The 17,792-nt window shown below is 44.7% G+C and overlaps 1 protein-coding gene and 1 long non-coding RNA gene across 2 annotated transcripts in view; one reads left to right on the forward strand and one right to left on the reverse strand.

Annotated features, from left to right (window-relative positions):
* FDX1 (ferredoxin 1) overlaps positions 1-1,863 on the reverse strand; it is a 44,635-nt gene extending 42,772 nt beyond the window's left edge. The window contains exon 1 of the mRNA XM_054015512.1: positions 1,613-1,863. Coding sequence (XP_053871487.1) covers positions 1,613-1,779 — 167 coding nt within the window. The 5' untranslated portion in view covers positions 1,780-1,863. The remainder of the gene's footprint in view (positions 1-1,612) is intronic.
* LOC128829962 (uncharacterized) lies at positions 1,764-16,259 on the forward strand. Its single transcript, XR_008443513.1, has 4 exons — positions 1,764-1,812; positions 12,154-12,211; positions 14,744-14,955; positions 16,066-16,259. It is a non-coding gene; the product is annotated as an uncharacterized LOC128829962 (long non-coding RNA).
* Positions 16,260-17,792: the final 1,533 nt, after the last annotated feature.

Consider the following 17,792-nt stretch of genomic DNA (forward strand, 5'->3'; position numbering starts at 1 on the left):
TAACTAGAAAGTGGAGTACAAAGAACAGATTTTGCCTGACCTGCTCGTACAGGTTGAGATACTGACCATGTGAACAATATATAATCACATTTTCACCGTGGCAAGATTTAACATTTCAGTGATATCATTGTGGAATGCACTGGAATAAAGCTGAAGCCAGTTTAAAACAGCCTATGTAGTTTGTAAGTAAAGAGGAAAGACTTGGTAACTCCAATGGTTTTTGTGGAAGTTACTGTATAAATAAGGGAATTCTTGTACAATTCTAAGAAAGGCCATGTGCACAATGGAAGGAATTGTTAGCTCTGAAATTAATTTGCAGTTAACATTTCAGTATTTAATACAATTAGTTGGAAGCTTCCACCACCTCTCTTTTAAAGCAGAAGTTTTTGGAAAACTCAATTTTTTTTGTTGTAATTTGGTTTAGCTCTGCTAGCATTTCAAGTTCTGTTCGCAGAAAGCGAATAACTTTTGGTTTTGGGTGATATCTGAAGAGCTGTACAAGAGTTCATGACCCCTGGAGTGACTGCCCAATTCTGTTCCCTATGCTGGTTGTCGCACCAAACATTTACAATTCCCTACACCTCTTCTAAAGGAAGAAGTCATTTATCCCACCAGTGTACATACAGGGGACAATTCCGACCGTAAGGCCCCAATCCTGCAAACCCTTGTACTTATGAAGTACATCTATCCTTACCTCCGGGTTCGGCGGTAAGCAATCGATCTTCTGGGATCGATTTATTGAGTCTTGTCTAGACGCGATAAATCGATCCCGGAAGTGCTCACCCTGGACTGTGGTACTCCAACTGGACGAGAGGAGTACCACGGAGTCCACGGGGGAGCCTGCCTGCCGCATGTAGACTGAGGTAAATTCGAACTAAGGTACTTCAAGATAGCTCAGTGGTTTGAGCTTTGGCCTGCTAAACCCAGGGTTGTGAGTTCAATCCTTGAGGGGGCCACTTAGGGATCTGGGGCAAAATCAGTACTTGGTCCTGCTAGTGAAGGCAGGGGGCTGGACTCGATGACCTATCAAGGTCCCTTCCAGTTCTAGGAGATAGGACATCTCCATTAATTTAAATTTAATTTTCAGCTACCTTATTCCCGTAGCTGAAGTTGCGTACCTTAGTTCGAATTAGGGGGTTAGTGTAGACCTGGCTTAGACCAGGCCTTAGTTCGAACTGGGGGGTTAGTGTGGACACCGACGCTTTCCGGCCTGGGGTGTAAATGAGAAGGTGGATCTGACAAGCGAGGACCAGAAGAGGGAAGCACATGGTCATGGCAGAGGGATTACGCTGACACATCCCCGCCCCCAGGCTGACTCGCTTCACGCCCACCCCTGTCCCTGCACTAGCTCACACACCAGGCTCGGCCACCGCTCCCCCCCAGCAGCTACTGACCTTCCAGGCGGCTCCCGCGGGCGCCCGTGCAGCGCCGAGCCCGGGGTGCCAGGCCGGGCGCGCGCAGGGGCTGACAGGGCGCTACCCGCGGGCAGGGGCAGGGGCGCCGGGCGGGGCACCAAGGGAACAAGCGGGGGAGGGGGGAGCCCATCAGTGAGAGCAGGAAGCGGGGGGGGGGCGGGGGAGTTGGGATCCACCGGGTCTCCCGCCCCCCTTACCTGAGCCGCGCCCGGGCGGAGACGCCGAAGAACCGGCCCGGAGTCCGGGCAGCAACGCTGTCCCCGTCCGGCCTCCCCGCGGCTCCCCGGGACGCGGCCAGGAGCCAGCGGCAGCGGGAGGAGGCCGTGGCGGCCCGCAGGAGACTGGCGGTGCCCGGAGCAGCCATGACAGGAACGGAGCACAACCAACCCCGCTCACTGTGAGTAAAGTCCACCCGCTTATACAACCGGCACAAGCTACGGCTATTCCCCAAGGTACTTACGTCATCTACGGGACGTAGCCCTCGCTCCACTTGCAAGTGTCTGTTGATGGTTGGTAAGCAAAATGCGCAGAGCAATCTCCTCCTTCTGTGCGGGAGGTACGCAACGTACGTAGAGCCGTCCTCTAGTCTACAGCTGCGGGTAAGTAAATTACGTAGTGTGTTCCTTGTTTGAAGCTGTGGAGGGGGTTACGCCGTATCCCAGGCGCCCTCCCTGCTGCTGCCGCCCCCTCTCCAACCTACTGCCCTAACTCCCTTGCCCGCTGCTCCAGCCTCCTGTCCTCCAGTCACCTCTCTGGCTGCCCCCACATGCAGACTCTCCAATGCCCCTACCTGCTGTTGCAGCCCCACTGCTTCTCTCTGGCCACTGCACTGTACCTCTATGAGCCCCAGCTCTCAGGAGCTGGCTTCTCAGACCCTTGGCCCAAGCTCCCCTGTCACTGCGTTTGCGGAGGCTGACAGTTCTCTACCATTCTTCCAGGCAGGGCCGGATTTAGGAAGTGCGGGGCCCGATTCAAATATTTTCGACAGGGCCCCGGCAGGGTTGACTTAAAAAAAAAAAAAAAACATTAAAAAAAAAAAAAACACATGGGGCTTGTACTCACTGGGCCGCGCTCCTAGTCTTTGGCGGCGGGTCCTTCACTCGCTCTGGGTCTTCGGTGGCACTGAAGGACCTGCTGCCAAAGACACAGAGTGCCGTCGGGTGAATAAAAATTAAAAAGGCGCCTCTAGCCAGGGAAGGGATTCTCTGCCACTTGCCCCCCACTCAGCGCGGGGCCCTCTTAGGCGCGGGGCCCGATTCGGGGGAATTGGTGGAATTGGCCTAAAGCCGGCCCTGCTTCCAGGGGTGACCAGTTCACCCATCATCCCATTTCCAGTATGCAGCAGGGCCCTAACCTCCCCCTGGATCTAACAGGTCAGAAGGATCATTACTGCCCTTTCCCTTGTGGGGCTGGATCCTAGCAAACTGACCTCAGCTCTGTTCCTGTCTTTTACAGGAAGGGCACCAGGCAAGCCCCAGTCTCCTATCTGTACCCAGTCTGAAAAAACTTTTCACACCATCATGTAATCTTCTTATGGCAAGGGTCAGCAGATGACATAGTTAAACATAGTTCTTTATTTTTGCTTGTGAGGAAACTTTTAGTCTTGGAAGAAAATGCCGTGGTGTTGTTTATCTCTTGCAGTTTCTATAGGAGGTCGGTGGCAAGCATCAAGGGAACTTTCTGTCTGCCTTAATATCTCCAGCTAGAGTCAATTATTGAGGCAGAGTTGTTCAATGGACTTTGTTGTTGGAACTGAAATACCTGGAAGAGGGGATTGCCTGTATGCCATTTGTGACCACTTCTATTCCAGGATTGGCGTCTATTTGTGAATAAAACAAGTTACACTAAGAATATTCTCAGACTCTTTCTCCTCCTGGGTGGCAGTCAGCCAGCAAAACCCCCGAGATCTGGTTCCACTCAGTAAAGGAATGACAATACATGCCATATGAGCAATGATAATAACTGAACGTTAAGAGTGCAAAATGAAGCACTCAAAAGTCAGAAAAAGTCAAAGCTAAAGTTGCCTGTGCAATCTTAGCTCTGACCCCTTGTGCATATGCATTAGTACACGCATTTAGTTACATGATCACACACTACAATACTGTATCTGCAGATTCCCTACATCCTTCAGCATGCAGGTTGGACAGTGAATGAGGAAAGAGTGCAATATTTATTTCAAAGTAACTTATTTAAACAAAAGTGAAGAGGAATGGGTAACAGTCAGGAATCCCTGACTTTGGATTTTCCATAAGATTGATTTGGTGAGCGCTTGGCCCTGGCTGCCTTATGAATTCAGGTCTGTGCCTTTGCTGCTCTCAGATGTGGAGTTAGAGGGGACGGAGAGTGGGAGCACGCCTTGTTACATTTCTTTTGGGCAGAATTCTTTTATACAGTTCAAGTAGGGACAATAACCTTAAATAGAGTCTGAATCTGGTGCTAAAGTTTCTCTTTCAAACTTCATTTGGACCTCTTCAGTCACTGTTTATGTCAACATAGCTTTCGCAGTGCCCATAATGGTTGGTACTCAGAAGAGTAAGAGAAGTGGTGGCTGTGTCCTATTATCCCTTCCAAAGCTGGTCTGCCTCATTTTCCTTTCCTTCCAAAGATCTCCATGTTTTGTACAAATCAAGAGAATCAGTTTTGGCTTACCCTGAGTCTGTGATTTAAAAAAGTATTTGAATTACCTAAACATTAAGGAGAGCTCTAAATTTCAACTTGGATAAGTTTAAGTACTTTTTTCCCGCCTCTAAAAGTCCATCTTATGTGTATTTTATTACTCTCACAACTTAATTGGTGGGTGCAGGGGGAGGAAGGGAGTGGACAACAGGAAGTCAGGAGTGGTTTTACCTCCACCACTCCTTGTAAACTCTTGGGGGGGCTGGTATCATCCTTTTTTTGTTAGAAATGTATGTAATAATGGCACAATGTGGTCCGAACTCCTGATTATGGTAGTACCTAGAGGTCCCAGTGGAAATAACAATAAAGGCCTGTTTATGACTGCACAGGTGCAGGGCAGCCATGAACTACAAACCCATGACTTTCAGCCTAATGCTCACTCCTCTTGTCAATGCTTCCTCTGTTATTTCTCTCTTGCTGGTTAAACCTTATTATCTGTAATAGATATAGTTCATAGATTCCGAGGCCAGAAGGGACCATTGTGATGATGGTACTCGACAAAAATGAATCCTTACAACCCTCCCCTAAAACACACAAACAATACAAAAAGAATAAGTGAATGTCCTTTGATGTTGGTGACTGTAGTTACTGTGTACCTGGTTGTCTGTGCCATAACACCAGTTTTAATTCCATTCACTTAATATGAAAGTGAATAATCAGACTCCATCTGCCTGGCTGTACTGAACTCTGAAAAGTAGTTCCTTGTATGGTCCTCTAGGGCAGTGTTTCTCAAACTTTTTGATACCTGAGACCCGCTTGCTGCCTTCCTAAACTGTATCAGGGAGATCTCAGGGACTGGTGCTGGTCCACAGACTGGTCATTGAGAAATAGTGATCTGGGAAGCAGCAAGTCAGTATTAGTCTAACTGAGCTGTTGCTCATTAAATATGTGTAGAAGATGTTTAGAAAAAGTGCTGTGCATTAGTGACTTCCCCTACCATGCAAGAGGTTTGCATCTCTGCCAGGGGGCACAGCAGCCAAGAAAGGGATATGCCTTGCTCATAACACCCCTAAACAGTATTTTACATTTCAGAGGTAGTGTATGGAGTAAAAATTTTCAAGCAATAGAAAATGAAAGACTTAAAATGATTAAATAATATATTTTTTCATAAAAGAACTATGGATGGAGAGAACTGGCAAGAAAATCTCCTTCAAGGAATACAGCCTGCATCTAGTGGAAATGTCACTTTGGGATATTCCTGCACATTGCCATTAATATAGCTGTGCTCTGGTCAGAAGCTACTTGTGAATTAAAAAAAAACAGCACTTTTATGGTTATTTATTAGTGAATAAAGTCACAAATTCTATCATTACATAACCCAATATATGTATGTTTTTAGAAATAGAACTCATTTATGAAGCACTCAAGTGTCTGAAGATCCATTCAAAACAATACACCCATAACTATCTAACTGTGGCTACTCTAATAAAAACGTATAAAGCCAACTGTAGAGTCAGCAGTAAGTACACAGACACTTGGGACACTGTACAGACCTGCAGTTTACAGGTCAGCTAGGCTGTCCCATCAGTGATGTAATCGGAACAGGAGGTAACTTGGGGTTGGCTCCTTCCCTCTGCCATCTTGCAATCATGCAAACTATATCGGCATATTAAATGGTGGTTCTTGTAGTGCTGCCAACTCTTGCAACATCTGGTGTGTGTTTTCTTAAAGCTCCAGCTCTTGGAGTCCAGGATCATGTGAGAACTTTAACTGTTTAAAGAAAAGTAGCTTTCTAGGCCTAATGGCTATGGTAAAGAAGCTTGAAAATGTGAACTATACAGGCTCAAACCAGAAGCCAAGTAAAGAGGACTCAAAGTCTGTTTTTTAATGTAATGATTTTTTTAAGCCAGTCTCATGACTTTCTGGGGCCTGACTCGTGATTTTTGAATGCTTGGGGTTGGCAATACTGTATTTGGCTCTTGACTTTACCCAAACCCCCTCCATTTAGGGCAGGATTAAGAACAGCTGAGGGGTATGCCCCTTGCAATACAAGCCAGGCTGTCTCATGCCTGTCTGAGCCCTCTACTGGAAACTCAGACTGAGAACTGCATCTTGGCATTTGAAGCAAATTTGTTCTTGTGGCACTGCACTTCCTTTACCTCACTGGGTCCAGCATTTCCTCCTCTAGCAGTGGAAGGGCCTGGAGTCAATCAGTCCCACTCCAGAGATTTTTTTTTTTTTTCTATTTCTCACTTGTATTTATTTTTCAGTATTTACAAGGTGGGCCTCAGAGTAGGCTCAAGCAGTACTCTTCAGCCAAATGAAAGAAACAAATTCATAACACAAAAAGGGAATACTTCTCCCTGCCCCCTCTCAGCAGTGTTGCTTTGTTATGCTGGCTTCTGGATGCCAGTGCTTCCCCAGTCAGTGAGCTTAGTAGCTTCCCCTATATGGAGAAGAGAAGCCTTTTTTCTCTGCTGCTACTTGTCTTTCATCTCTCCTCCCTGTTGCCAGGTGGTGGGGGAGTTTAAAGGTCACAGGCAGCCCTTAATTGGACTCAGTTGCTCCTAGCTGACCTAAGGTAACCTCTTTTCAGTTAATAGGAAAAGGGCCTTCACCATTCTAGGGCTGATATGCCTGACTTCCACAACTCTTATAGCTGTCTGTTCTGACTTTGTCACATTTTATATTTCTCTTTAGCATTTACGTGTGATGTTGATCTATGCCAAGCAGACATTGTGTGGGCCCAACCTCTGCAGCACGTCTCATCCTGCTGGAGTGTTTCAGCAGCTGCTACTAATATTTCTCAACTACTTAGAAATCCCCTAGAAAGTGATAAAACAATGCTTGAAATTTATTGCATTTGCTTTGTCACAGTTCTCATGTAGAGGTAGAGAAATGCATTTGTAAATATCTGTGACACCCTGGATATTCTTTGCACCATTTTAGGGCTCTCTGCCAATGTGTTGGCACCATTTTGAATTTAGAAAGCCACAGCAGTATTACTGCAATCCCAAGACTGCTGAGGCAGCAATCTGTTTTATTACTTTATTCTTCTGATTTTGCTCTTCCATACAGAGATGCAGTGCAAAATCATGCAGTATTCTAGTCTTAAAACTAGCCACATTCTATTTCAAACTTGTATAGCTCTATTGAAGTCAATGGAGCTCTGCCATGTTAGTAACAGAAAACTTGGCCTAGTACCTCTACATTCTGTACATATAAAAGAAACAACTGAACTTCTAGTACTTATGTCAAATTCCTATATATCTGAGTGTGGTATATACTGTTTAGTGGCTTGTGTAGTCAGAAAACTGTATTATAGGGACTTGCAGTGAAATCCTGGCCCCGTTGAAATCAATGGCAATACTCCCATTGACTTCCTGGGGCCTAGATTTCATATATGGTGTCTGTGAATGTAAGAACAGCCATACTGAGTCAGACCAAAGGTCCATCTAGCCCAGTATCCTGTCTTTGGACAGTGGCCAATGCCAGGTGCCCCAGAGGGAATGAACAGAACAGATAATCATCAAGTGATCCATTCTCTGGCAAACAGAAGCTAGGGAAACCATCCCTGCCCATCCTGGCTCTTTTTTGAACCCTGTTATAGTCTTGGCCTTCACAACATCCTCTGGCAAGGAGTTCCACAGGTTGACTGTGCCTTGTATGAAAAAATACTTCCTTTTGTTTTAAACATGCTGCCTATTAATTTCATTTGGTGAGCTCCTAGTTCTTGTGTTATGAAAAGGAGTAAATAACACTTCCTTATTTACTTTCTCCACACCAGTCATGATTTTATAGACCTCTATCATATCCCCCCTTAGTCGTCTCTTTTCCAAGCTGAAAAGTCCCAGTCTTATTAACCTCTCCAATCATTTTTGTTGCTCTTTTCTGAATATTTTTCAATTCTAATATATCTTTTTTGAGATGGGGCGATCACATCTGCACGCAATATTCAAGATGTGGCTCAACGATGGATTTATATAGAGACAATATGATATTTTCTGTCTTCTTATCTATCCCTTTCTTAATGATCCCCAATATTCTGTTAGCTTTTTTGACTGCCGCTGCACATTGAGTGGATGTTTTCAGAGAACTGTCCACAGTGACTCCAATATCTCTTTCTTGAGTAACAGCTAATTTAGACCCCATCATTTTATATGTATACTTGGGATTATGTTTTCCAATGTGCATTACTTTGCATTTATCAACATTTAATTTCATCTGCCATTTTGTTGCCCAGTCACCCAATTTTGTGGGAAACTGTGGTACTTAAGAGCTCTTATGAGTAGAGTGGTATCTTATTAGGGTGGAGAGAATCCTTAACTTTTCAGTTATGCAATTAAGAAGTTAAAGATATTTCCAGAAATCAGATCACAGCGATTTTTGTTGTCGGACAGCATTTCTATACCTTTCTCATCCCATTTCACCTTGAGTACCTCTTTATGATCTGTTAGGGTGTAGACCAATAAACTTATCTGTTTGGCTGTGTGGATGTTGAATAGTGGATAAGGTCCTATTTGAATTGCATGATGATTATCAAAAAATTGCAGCTGAGTTGCAGACAAACCATGGAAAATTGCGGAAAAGTAATAATGAACCTTATTATAAGCAGTAATAAAGTCCGTTATTACTTTTCTGCTGTTGGCTGCCCAGGGCTCAGAGCAGGGACTTGGGGTTGACAGTGGGAACACAGGGCTGAGACCAGAGTTCCCACTGTCGGCCGCCCGAGGCTGACACTGTCCACCTGGGGCTGAGAATGGGAGCCCCTGCTGTCGGCCTCTCAGGACTGAGAGCAGGGGCCCAGGGCTGACAGCGCGAATGCAGCAGCTCCCGCTGTTGGCCACCGGGCTGACAGTGGCTGCCGGGCTGACAGCAGGGTTTTTATGCCGGGCTGACATAGGCATAGTTTTACTTATATTTGGGGGGCAAGGACTGGCGGGGCTCAAGTCCAGCAGGGTCCAGGGAGGCAGCGCCACCTCCACCCCGTCTCACTCAGGAGTCCACCCAGCCTGTCTGGGCTGCGGGGGGACGCAACCAAAAAATATAACTCTAAGGGGGGACTCAGTTCAAAAAGTTTGAAAACTACTTAGGGTGCAGGGAGGGGGTAGCTAGGGGCTGTGTGTGAAGTGAGGGGAGTCACTCAGGGTGCAGGGAGGGAGTAGCTAGGGGCTGTGTATGGGCGGGGCCAGTTCCAGTGGGGGGGAGGGGCACTGGGGTTCCCAGCTTCAGCCCTCCTGCTGCTCTTGGCTTGGTAGGGAGGTTTGCTGGCTTCAGCCCTACACTGCTCCTGGCTTTGGGGGGGGGGGGGGCACCGGTTTCAGCCCTGTGCTGCCCCCAGCTTGGGGAGGGGACACTGGCTTCAGCTCCACGTCGCTCCCGGCTTCGGTGGGGGGGGGGGTGGTGTCGGCTTCAGCTCTGCACTACTCCTGGCTTTTGGGGTGGGAGGGGGCGTGCTGGCTTCAGTCCTGCACCACTCCCGGCTTCGGGGCATGGGGGCGCTGCCTTCAGCCCCACGCCAGTTTCGGCTTCAGCGCTGGGGTTTGGGGCACCGGGTTTCAGCTGTGGGGCTCCGTGGCCTCCCTGAAAGGGCTCGCAGAATCCCAGGGGGCTGCAGATCCCCAGCTGAGAACCGCTGCTGTAGAGCACTTGCTGGTGGTTTGTGGAGAGCGGGCTAGTTCACCTGCTGCTAGATCTCTTCCCTTGTCTTCAATTGCTAAATCATAAAGACAGAAGAAGAAACATAATGTCCATATGCTCCAGATTAACAATACCGGTATTTGAGAGACTGGAATGCTACAGGCAGTAAATGTGGACAGTGAACACTACTTCAAACCAACATAAGATCATATTGTCAGTTTCTCTTCCCACATGTCTAAAGGCAACAGTAAAACTAACTTCAGGGTGTGATAGCAAGTGATGCATAGTTAGAGTCTGCACGCTGGATTATCTTGCTGTGTGTTGTCTACAAGTATTCTAGCCATTGCTTGTCCCCCCCAAATGTTTGCTTACTATAAGTTGCCCTCAGATCCTTAGTACATAATAATTAAGTGTGTGTTAGTTCTTGAGTGAGCATAAGTCAGCCCAACCCTAATGAAATCAATGGAGCTGTGCTGACTTACATCAGCTGAGGATCAAGCATTAAGAACTCCTCTTCTTGTGAACTAAAGTAGAAGTTTATCTTCTGCCCTTTATCATAAAGGACAGATATTGGTGAGGGATAAAATAGTAGGCATGTCACTACCCAGATTATCTTCTCTTTCTTCTGAAGCCAATAAAACTATGCTTGTGACAAGGTCAACATCATCCTTTCATCACATCCTTTCATAAATTGGTCCAATTTAGTTAAATTGGCACAAACCCTTGTGTGTAGAAAAGGCCAAAGTCTTTGATGCTGCAAACATTTAAGCATGTGAACAACTTTACTCACATGACCGGTTCCATTGTGGGAAAAAACAGATGACCTGGACAATCACTTTGATTGTGAGATATTATCATACAGTGGTTGATGCAAATATTAAAACAAGGCTTGCTTTAATTTTCAGGATTTTATGTTTTAATTAGATGGTACAACAGAAGATGGGACTATTCATGAGTAAAGTTACTCACATGCATCATTGTTTGTGGGATCGGGGCCTAAAGTCAGCCTTTCTGCTTTGTAGGAAGCAGGGCTTCATAGGGCTAATGGTTGGGAATCCTGGGTTCTGTTCCCAGATCTTCCATTGGCTCAGTGGAACTCTGAGTGCTTAAATTTTGTCAGAGATGTTATTTTAATGACATATTGTTTACCATAGATTAAGTATACTCTTAATATTGTATTACACTAATCTTATTTGCACAAAGAGAACCTTTTCTTTAGATAGGGATAAGAAAAATAAACTAAGATTTGTTATAATTGCACTGCCCAGCAGGTTCTCTGAGTCATCTATACAGTATATACAAAGTTTCAGTGTGTAACTACATACAGGAATTTAAAAATAGCTTGAATACCCGTTAAATAGCTTGAATTCAAACTAAACCTGTAAGAACTAGGCTGCCAGTCCTACAATCATAATTCACTTCAGCAATATTTAGTTATTGAGTAAATCTGATTGAAACTAATGGGACTACTTGTGTGATTTAAGGGTATGCAGGATTGGATTCGCTAGGTCTACACTACACGCCTGAATCGGCGGGTAGAAATCGACCTCTCGGGGATCGATTTATCGCGTCCCGTTGGGACGCGACAATCGATCCCCGAATCGACGCTCTTACTCCACCAGCGGAGGTGGGAGTAAGCTCCGTCGACAGGAAGCCGCAGAGGTCAATTTTGCCACCGTCCTCACAGCGGGGTAAGTCGGCTGCGATATGTCGAATTCAGCTACGCTATTCACGTAGCTGAATTTGCGTATCTTAAATCGACTCCCCCCTGTAGTGTAGATGTAGCCAGAGTACTGTATTTGTATTGCATTAGTGCCTAGAGGCCCATCAAGATTAGCTTGTGCTTGGTGCTGTACAAATGGCTTCTGGCTAGCTAGTAGTTTTGTGACTGTGCTGAATAAGTTTAGATTCAAGTTTGCAGGTCCCGGATGATCTTGTTAACAGGAAAATGGAGTAAAATGTTATCAAAATTAAAGTCTTAGTTAGGGGTTCTGACAAATTACCTGGGACATCATAACACCTGGAACAGAGGCTGGTCCTCTTTGCTCAGGGTCACTCCCTGGGGTCTTGTCTAGATGAGGAATTTTCTTACTGGTAAGTTCTTCTCAACAGTACAGCTGCATCACACAATCAATGATGTGAGCTCTAACCCAGACTTGAAAATGAGGATTTTTACTACGTACTTTTAAATTTGCTCTGAATAGAGCACGTGAAATTACTTGGATTATAGCCTCTTTGGAAAGAGGCTACAATCCAAGTTTGGGACAGCCTCTCTTTTTTGTTTTGTTTTGTTATGTGTTTGTATCATGTCTAGCACAGTATGGCCCTGATCCATAACTGGGGTTACCACAATACTAATAAGATATTGTGGAAAAATGCCAGTGTCTAGTTTTGCACCATTAATAGCACTAGTGTAACTACACGACTGCTGAAAAAACAACCTACTACCTTAAAATGCTTTATTCTCCTCTCATTTGCACAGATGTACATCCTGAATAATGGCACCTGAGCCAATAGTTATGCCAACATATAAGATACAGGTATTGGGCCTTAGCCAGTCGCATGCCATCTGTGTATACAAGGCATGCATTGCATGCTTGACCAGTTGTGTGTTGTCCAACTGGTGGCCCGTGGGCCAGATCTGGCCTATGAAATAATTCCTTCTGTCCCCCATGGAGGATGCCATTTTGTAGAACATGCATGGTCATGCTGCATGCAAGTGAGTTGTTGCATGCCTTACAAAAACTCACTGGCTGAGACACTCCTAAAAGAGCCTATCGTGTGTGTGCGCGCGCAATATTTTTGTGAAAGTTGTTTTCCTATTTGAAGTCAAAACAAAAATGAATGAAAGCTGATGGTTATTATGCAAAGGTGTAGTGTTAACACATAGTGTAGTAGTTGCTAAAGTCAACCAGGTAAAGACTCCATTAGATGCTGCATATAGAGAAATGACAGTATCTGGACCAAAAGAGCTTACAATCTAAAAGCCTAGTATGTTTGTCTAAGGAATTTGGTCATTTGATGTGTATATTAAGTTAATTTATATTTAATATTTCTTACTGCTTTCTGTACCACTACAGAAACAAACAGACAAATTACCAAAATATTATTCCTGGCCTGTTGTTCCATCTATATTTTTCCAGCAGAACACCCTAAACAGGATATAAGAAGGCACAACCTGATGGCACAATATGGACCTCAACTACCAGTTATATGGGTTATTTTGTAAACCAGTATCTATCTGTGACTTTCTTTCAGTCTCTGATGTATTTGTAACTGCTTCTTGAGGTGGAATCTAGGCTTTTAACTCTTCTGATATCTCTGGTTGGGAGAATGAAAACTTTAAACTAGCTGGAGTTCTGACAGGGCCCTTCCATAAAGAATGGCAAGAGCTCTTTGAGGAGCATGTTCATAAAGAATGGCAAGAGCTCTTTGAGGAGCATGTTAAGAGCCAGTAAAGCTTCAAACTTTGTGATGCAATTAATTATGAAGTAGAGTTGCAAGTTTGGATCCAAATTGGTTTTTCCAAGTTTGCAGTATTTTGGCATATCTAACAAGGTTTTCTGAAACATGGGTCCAAGCTCTTGTCAGTTGTATAACAACACTTCAAACTGTTTATTATATAAACTAACTTTTGAAGCATTAATAGATTAGAAGATGTGGCTTTCTATAGTAACAAGATTTCCTGAAATGTTACATGAAGGCTGAAATCACTGGCTGGAGTAGACATCCTGATAATGAATGAGAAATCACAGGCCAGGTGGGGATAGGCCATGAAGGGCCTTGAAAATGAAGACAAGCATTTTATGTTTGATAGGATAGAGAAGGGAAGCCATTGGAGAGATGCTAAGAGAGGTGTGATGTGGTCAAAGGAACAGGTTGGGAGAATGATCATTGCAGCAACATTCTGAATGGGTATAAGCAGGACAAGATTGCATTTGTCAGGGCCAGAGAGAAAGATGTTGCAGTCATTGAGACACGATATCATGAGCGTTCTACCTGTGTGGATGGATAGGAAAGGCTGTATCTTAGATGTACTTCTATTGCTGCTTTATGATTTAAAGAGGGACTACTTTAAAAAAAAATTCAGGCTCTTAAAACACAACAAAAAGTTACATCTCAGAACTATCAGGAATGGCAAGTCTGTCCTTTCATGCCCTTGCTGCAGAAATCTTTGAGGGCCTCTGATATATAATCAACCCTTAACAGGGAAGGTTTTTTGTTAACATCCCAGAGTTTTAAATAGTCTAAATAAAAACTTCCCATGTCAAGTTAATCTGGTTCCACTAATTTGGTAATTTTATATCCTAATCCTACTGGTTCTTCAACTATCTACACTCTTGCAGGATAGGAATTATCTGAATTTTTAACTTTTAAAAAAAATCTGATTTTTTAAAAAAAGTAAAGAGACAAGCTTTCAGGTCTTCTTTATACAACATGAAGGGGAAAAAGGCTGCTTTTTTTACTCAATCACAAATTGCATTTTTAACATTCTTACAGCAAACTGTATTACCATTCCCCCCACTGCTGTTTTCTCTTTTCCACTGAACTTTGATCAAGGATGATCCACTTTTGATAAAGTAAAATTGCAACACATTGACAACTGACACGTGAACACATGCCTTAAATTATTTTCTCAAGCTCCAGTCCTGAAACTGGATGCACACAGATATGTAAAAGATCACACAGACTAAGACAAATTTGTAGGATTAATCAAGCCTCTTTAAAAGAAATCTGTGGGTACACCTCTCTCCTACTATGCTCATGAAGTCAAAAAGGATGTGTGGGCATTCACATCAGTAATAGCATAATAGCTGATTTTAATGTGAGAACACATACTTTTGTTAGCAACTCAGCCACTTCATTGATAAATTCCTTCAGAACTCTTAGAGGAATAACACCCAGGCTTGATGACTTAATCATTTGAGGTTTTTAATCTTCACTAGTGTACATCAGATACTCCTGAGAGTATTCTACACCAAAAAATTAAAAATTCTGCGACAAAAAATTAAAATTTCTGCACACAATATTTTAAAATTCTGTAAGTTTCATTTGTCAATAAATAATTGCAGAGGCTCCAGCATGGCAGTGGAGAGCACAGACCATTGGCTGCATGAAGGTGGGAGATCACCCTGCAGCCCCCCAACTCCCTGGACATGGACTCAGCAGTGAGGCTGCACCCGACCCTGACACAGCACAAAGCCTGGGCCTGCCCCAGAAACACCCTGGGGTCATACCCCTCTGGGACAGGTGCACCAGGTGTGGGGCAGGCAGCCTCAACCAGGTAGGATCCAAGTGTGGAGGAGCTCAGTTTGGGGGGATCCAGGTGTGGAGTGAGAGGATTCTGTGTGGGACAATCTGGGTGCAGGCAGCTCTGTGGGGGGTCTAAATGTGGGGGGATCTGGATGCAGAGAGGCTCATTGTGGGGGGTTCCAGGTGCAGGGGCAATGGGACTCTGCAGGGGCTTCCAGGTGAAGATGGTTGGGGCTCAGCAGAGGGGTCTGGGTGGGGGGGGTCTCAGTGGAGTGGGGTCTGGGTGCTGGGGGAGTGGGGCTTGGTGAGGTTGGGGTCTGGATATGGGGGCTCAGGGTGGTGCAGGGGGTGGGGCATCAGGGTGGGGGTTTGAGTGCAGGGAGCTCAATAGGGGGTGGTCTGGAGGCAGGGGGTTTGGGTGCAGGGGAGCTCCAGATGCAGGGGATCAAATTCAGTGGGGTGAGGTTTGGGTATGGAAAGCTAGGGGAGTTCTGGATGTACTGGGTGAGGCTTGGCAGGAGTGTCTGGGTATGGGAGGTCCGGATGCCCAGGGGTTGGGTGGATAGGGGAGCAGCTCCCCATACAGTGACTCCTACCCACACAGCTGAGGAATGATGGGGGCAGGAAGCAGGGAAGGATACTGAGCTTCCTGCAGCTGGGGGAAGTTTCTGGAGGTGGGTCTAACACAGCCCCAGTCACTCCTTGCAGGGGAAGAGGAAGTCCCGTCCTCTCCTGGCTCCAGCCCAGCCAGGACTAGCAGTTGATCCTGGCTCAGGGTAGAAGCCACTGGCTGGGGTGTCCCCAGCCCCGCTGTGATTTACCTCTCCTCCAGCTGCTCCAGGTGCCTGAAATGATGTACCTGTGCTGCTAGGGAGTGGTGCGTGACTGCTCTTGCAGCTTCCCTTTGCTTCCCTATCAGAAAGTCATCTGCCGAAAGAAATCTGTGGTGCACATGGATTCTGTGCACATGCAGTGGCACAGAATCCCCCCAGCAGTAACCAGAAGTAACTCCACTGAAATCAATGAAGTTACATAGGTGTAAAAAGCCATACTACGTCAGAACAGTTGGGTACCCTACGTTTACTTATTTGTTTCTTAATATAAAGTAAGTGTTCATGATAGAATCTTTTTTGTCCTGCAGACTGCAGCTGTATTCTTCAGAGCAGCTTTGTGTGTTCATGGAGCAGATCTTGTGCTGTGCTTGGTGCAGCTCAGGAGTAAAACTAATGGGGAAAAATTGTCAAATACTTCTGGGGGGATTTTTTTGAATTAAAAATGACTTTTCAACTAAAACAAGTTGTAGAGGTGTGTTTGCATGCACCTGCATTTTTTGACTACTCTACTTAGGAAGAGTGAAGAAGGCAAAGGTGGCTGATTCTCTCATTTTGGGAATTCCTGTGGGTTCCGACATATACTTTCTCAGAGGAATAAAAAGATCCAGACAAAGCCTTGCCCAATATGACTTGGCTGAAATTATTTATAGGTGGGCATTCTTGCACTTTCCCTTTATCTTTTGGACTTGATATACTTGATTCTGCCTCCCAGAATATTTACCGTAATCAAGATCTTTAAGCTTTTCAGTCCTATGCTCATATCTTGACTGAGTCACCATAAAGGAGTGGATTGATGTTTTCTTTTTTAAAGATGCTTTTGCTTATTCACAAAGCTTTTGGCCCATTTATAATGCTATCACGTGTGCCTAGACAGGCACACTGTGCATTACCTATAAGGATTTTGTATTGGAGCTTGAAAAGGATACACTAGCAGCTCGTTCACATGATTATTCCTTTCTTCACCTAAGAAAGTAGCCTCCTCCAAAGAGTATACTTCCTGAATTAATAGCTAAATTAATCTTATTCTCACTATTACCTTAGCACTGCTTCATTATATTATTTATTTTTCACTTTAAGTGCTTGGATGTTTAAAGAACTCTATGAATGTATGAACTTAAACATACATTTGTCTTCTGTTTTAGACAACTGTATGGCATATTTGATCTGACTACTCTCAGAATGATGCTGTATGTCTATAAGCCAATGACTTTAATTTCAGTGCTATGCACCTGAATGTCATTTTGTGGTTATAAATAAGCACACCCATCCATTTTTTAAAAAAATGTAGTCACTTTAGGACAATTAGCACTTGTCAGAACAATTAGAATCATGAATGAGATAAAAATGTGAAGTGGCCAGGAGCGGGAATCATAATAAGTGTCATCTGACAGATTCATATATCTGAAGGCATGTTTGGGTGAGGAGACACAACGTATTGAGACAAGAGCAGACATGTCCCAGCTGGTTTATAGGAAGCCATTAGTTGCTTCAGTCTTAATATGTACTGCATGTTATAAAGTTAATACCAATGTACAACATTTACAAAAGAAATCTTAAAATAAGATGGTGTAAGTGGGGATAATAGATGAATCATGAAAATTTGCTAATGTCTCGTATGGAAATTGGTTTTAATTAGCGTAGAAGAGGTGGGTATTGAGGGTCACTTAAAAGGGCCAGATTCTGACACCCTTATCCTGAGTGGCACTACTCTAGAAATGGTCCACTGACTCCATGGGACTTCTTCTAGCATAAAGGACTACTCCACATGAGTAAGGCTAAGATTGTGTCACGGATATTTTTAGTAAAAGTCACGGACAGGTCACGGGCTATAGAGAAAAATTCATGGAAACCCTTGACCTGTCCCTGACTTTTACTAAAAATACCCCTGACAAAATGGGGAGTCCAGCTGCAGGGGCTGCTCCAAGCTCTGGGTGCCCCCACCATGTGTGGTGGCTTGGAGCTCCACGGTTCCCCAGTTTGGAGCTCCAGTGTACCCCCACCATCTGCGGAGGCCGGGAGCTTTGAAGGACTCCGG

This window comes from Malaclemys terrapin, chromosome 1, assembly GCF_027887155.1.
Source record: "Malaclemys terrapin pileata isolate rMalTer1 chromosome 1, rMalTer1.hap1, whole genome shotgun sequence".
NCBI lineage: Eukaryota > Metazoa > Chordata > Testudines > Emydidae > Malaclemys > Malaclemys terrapin.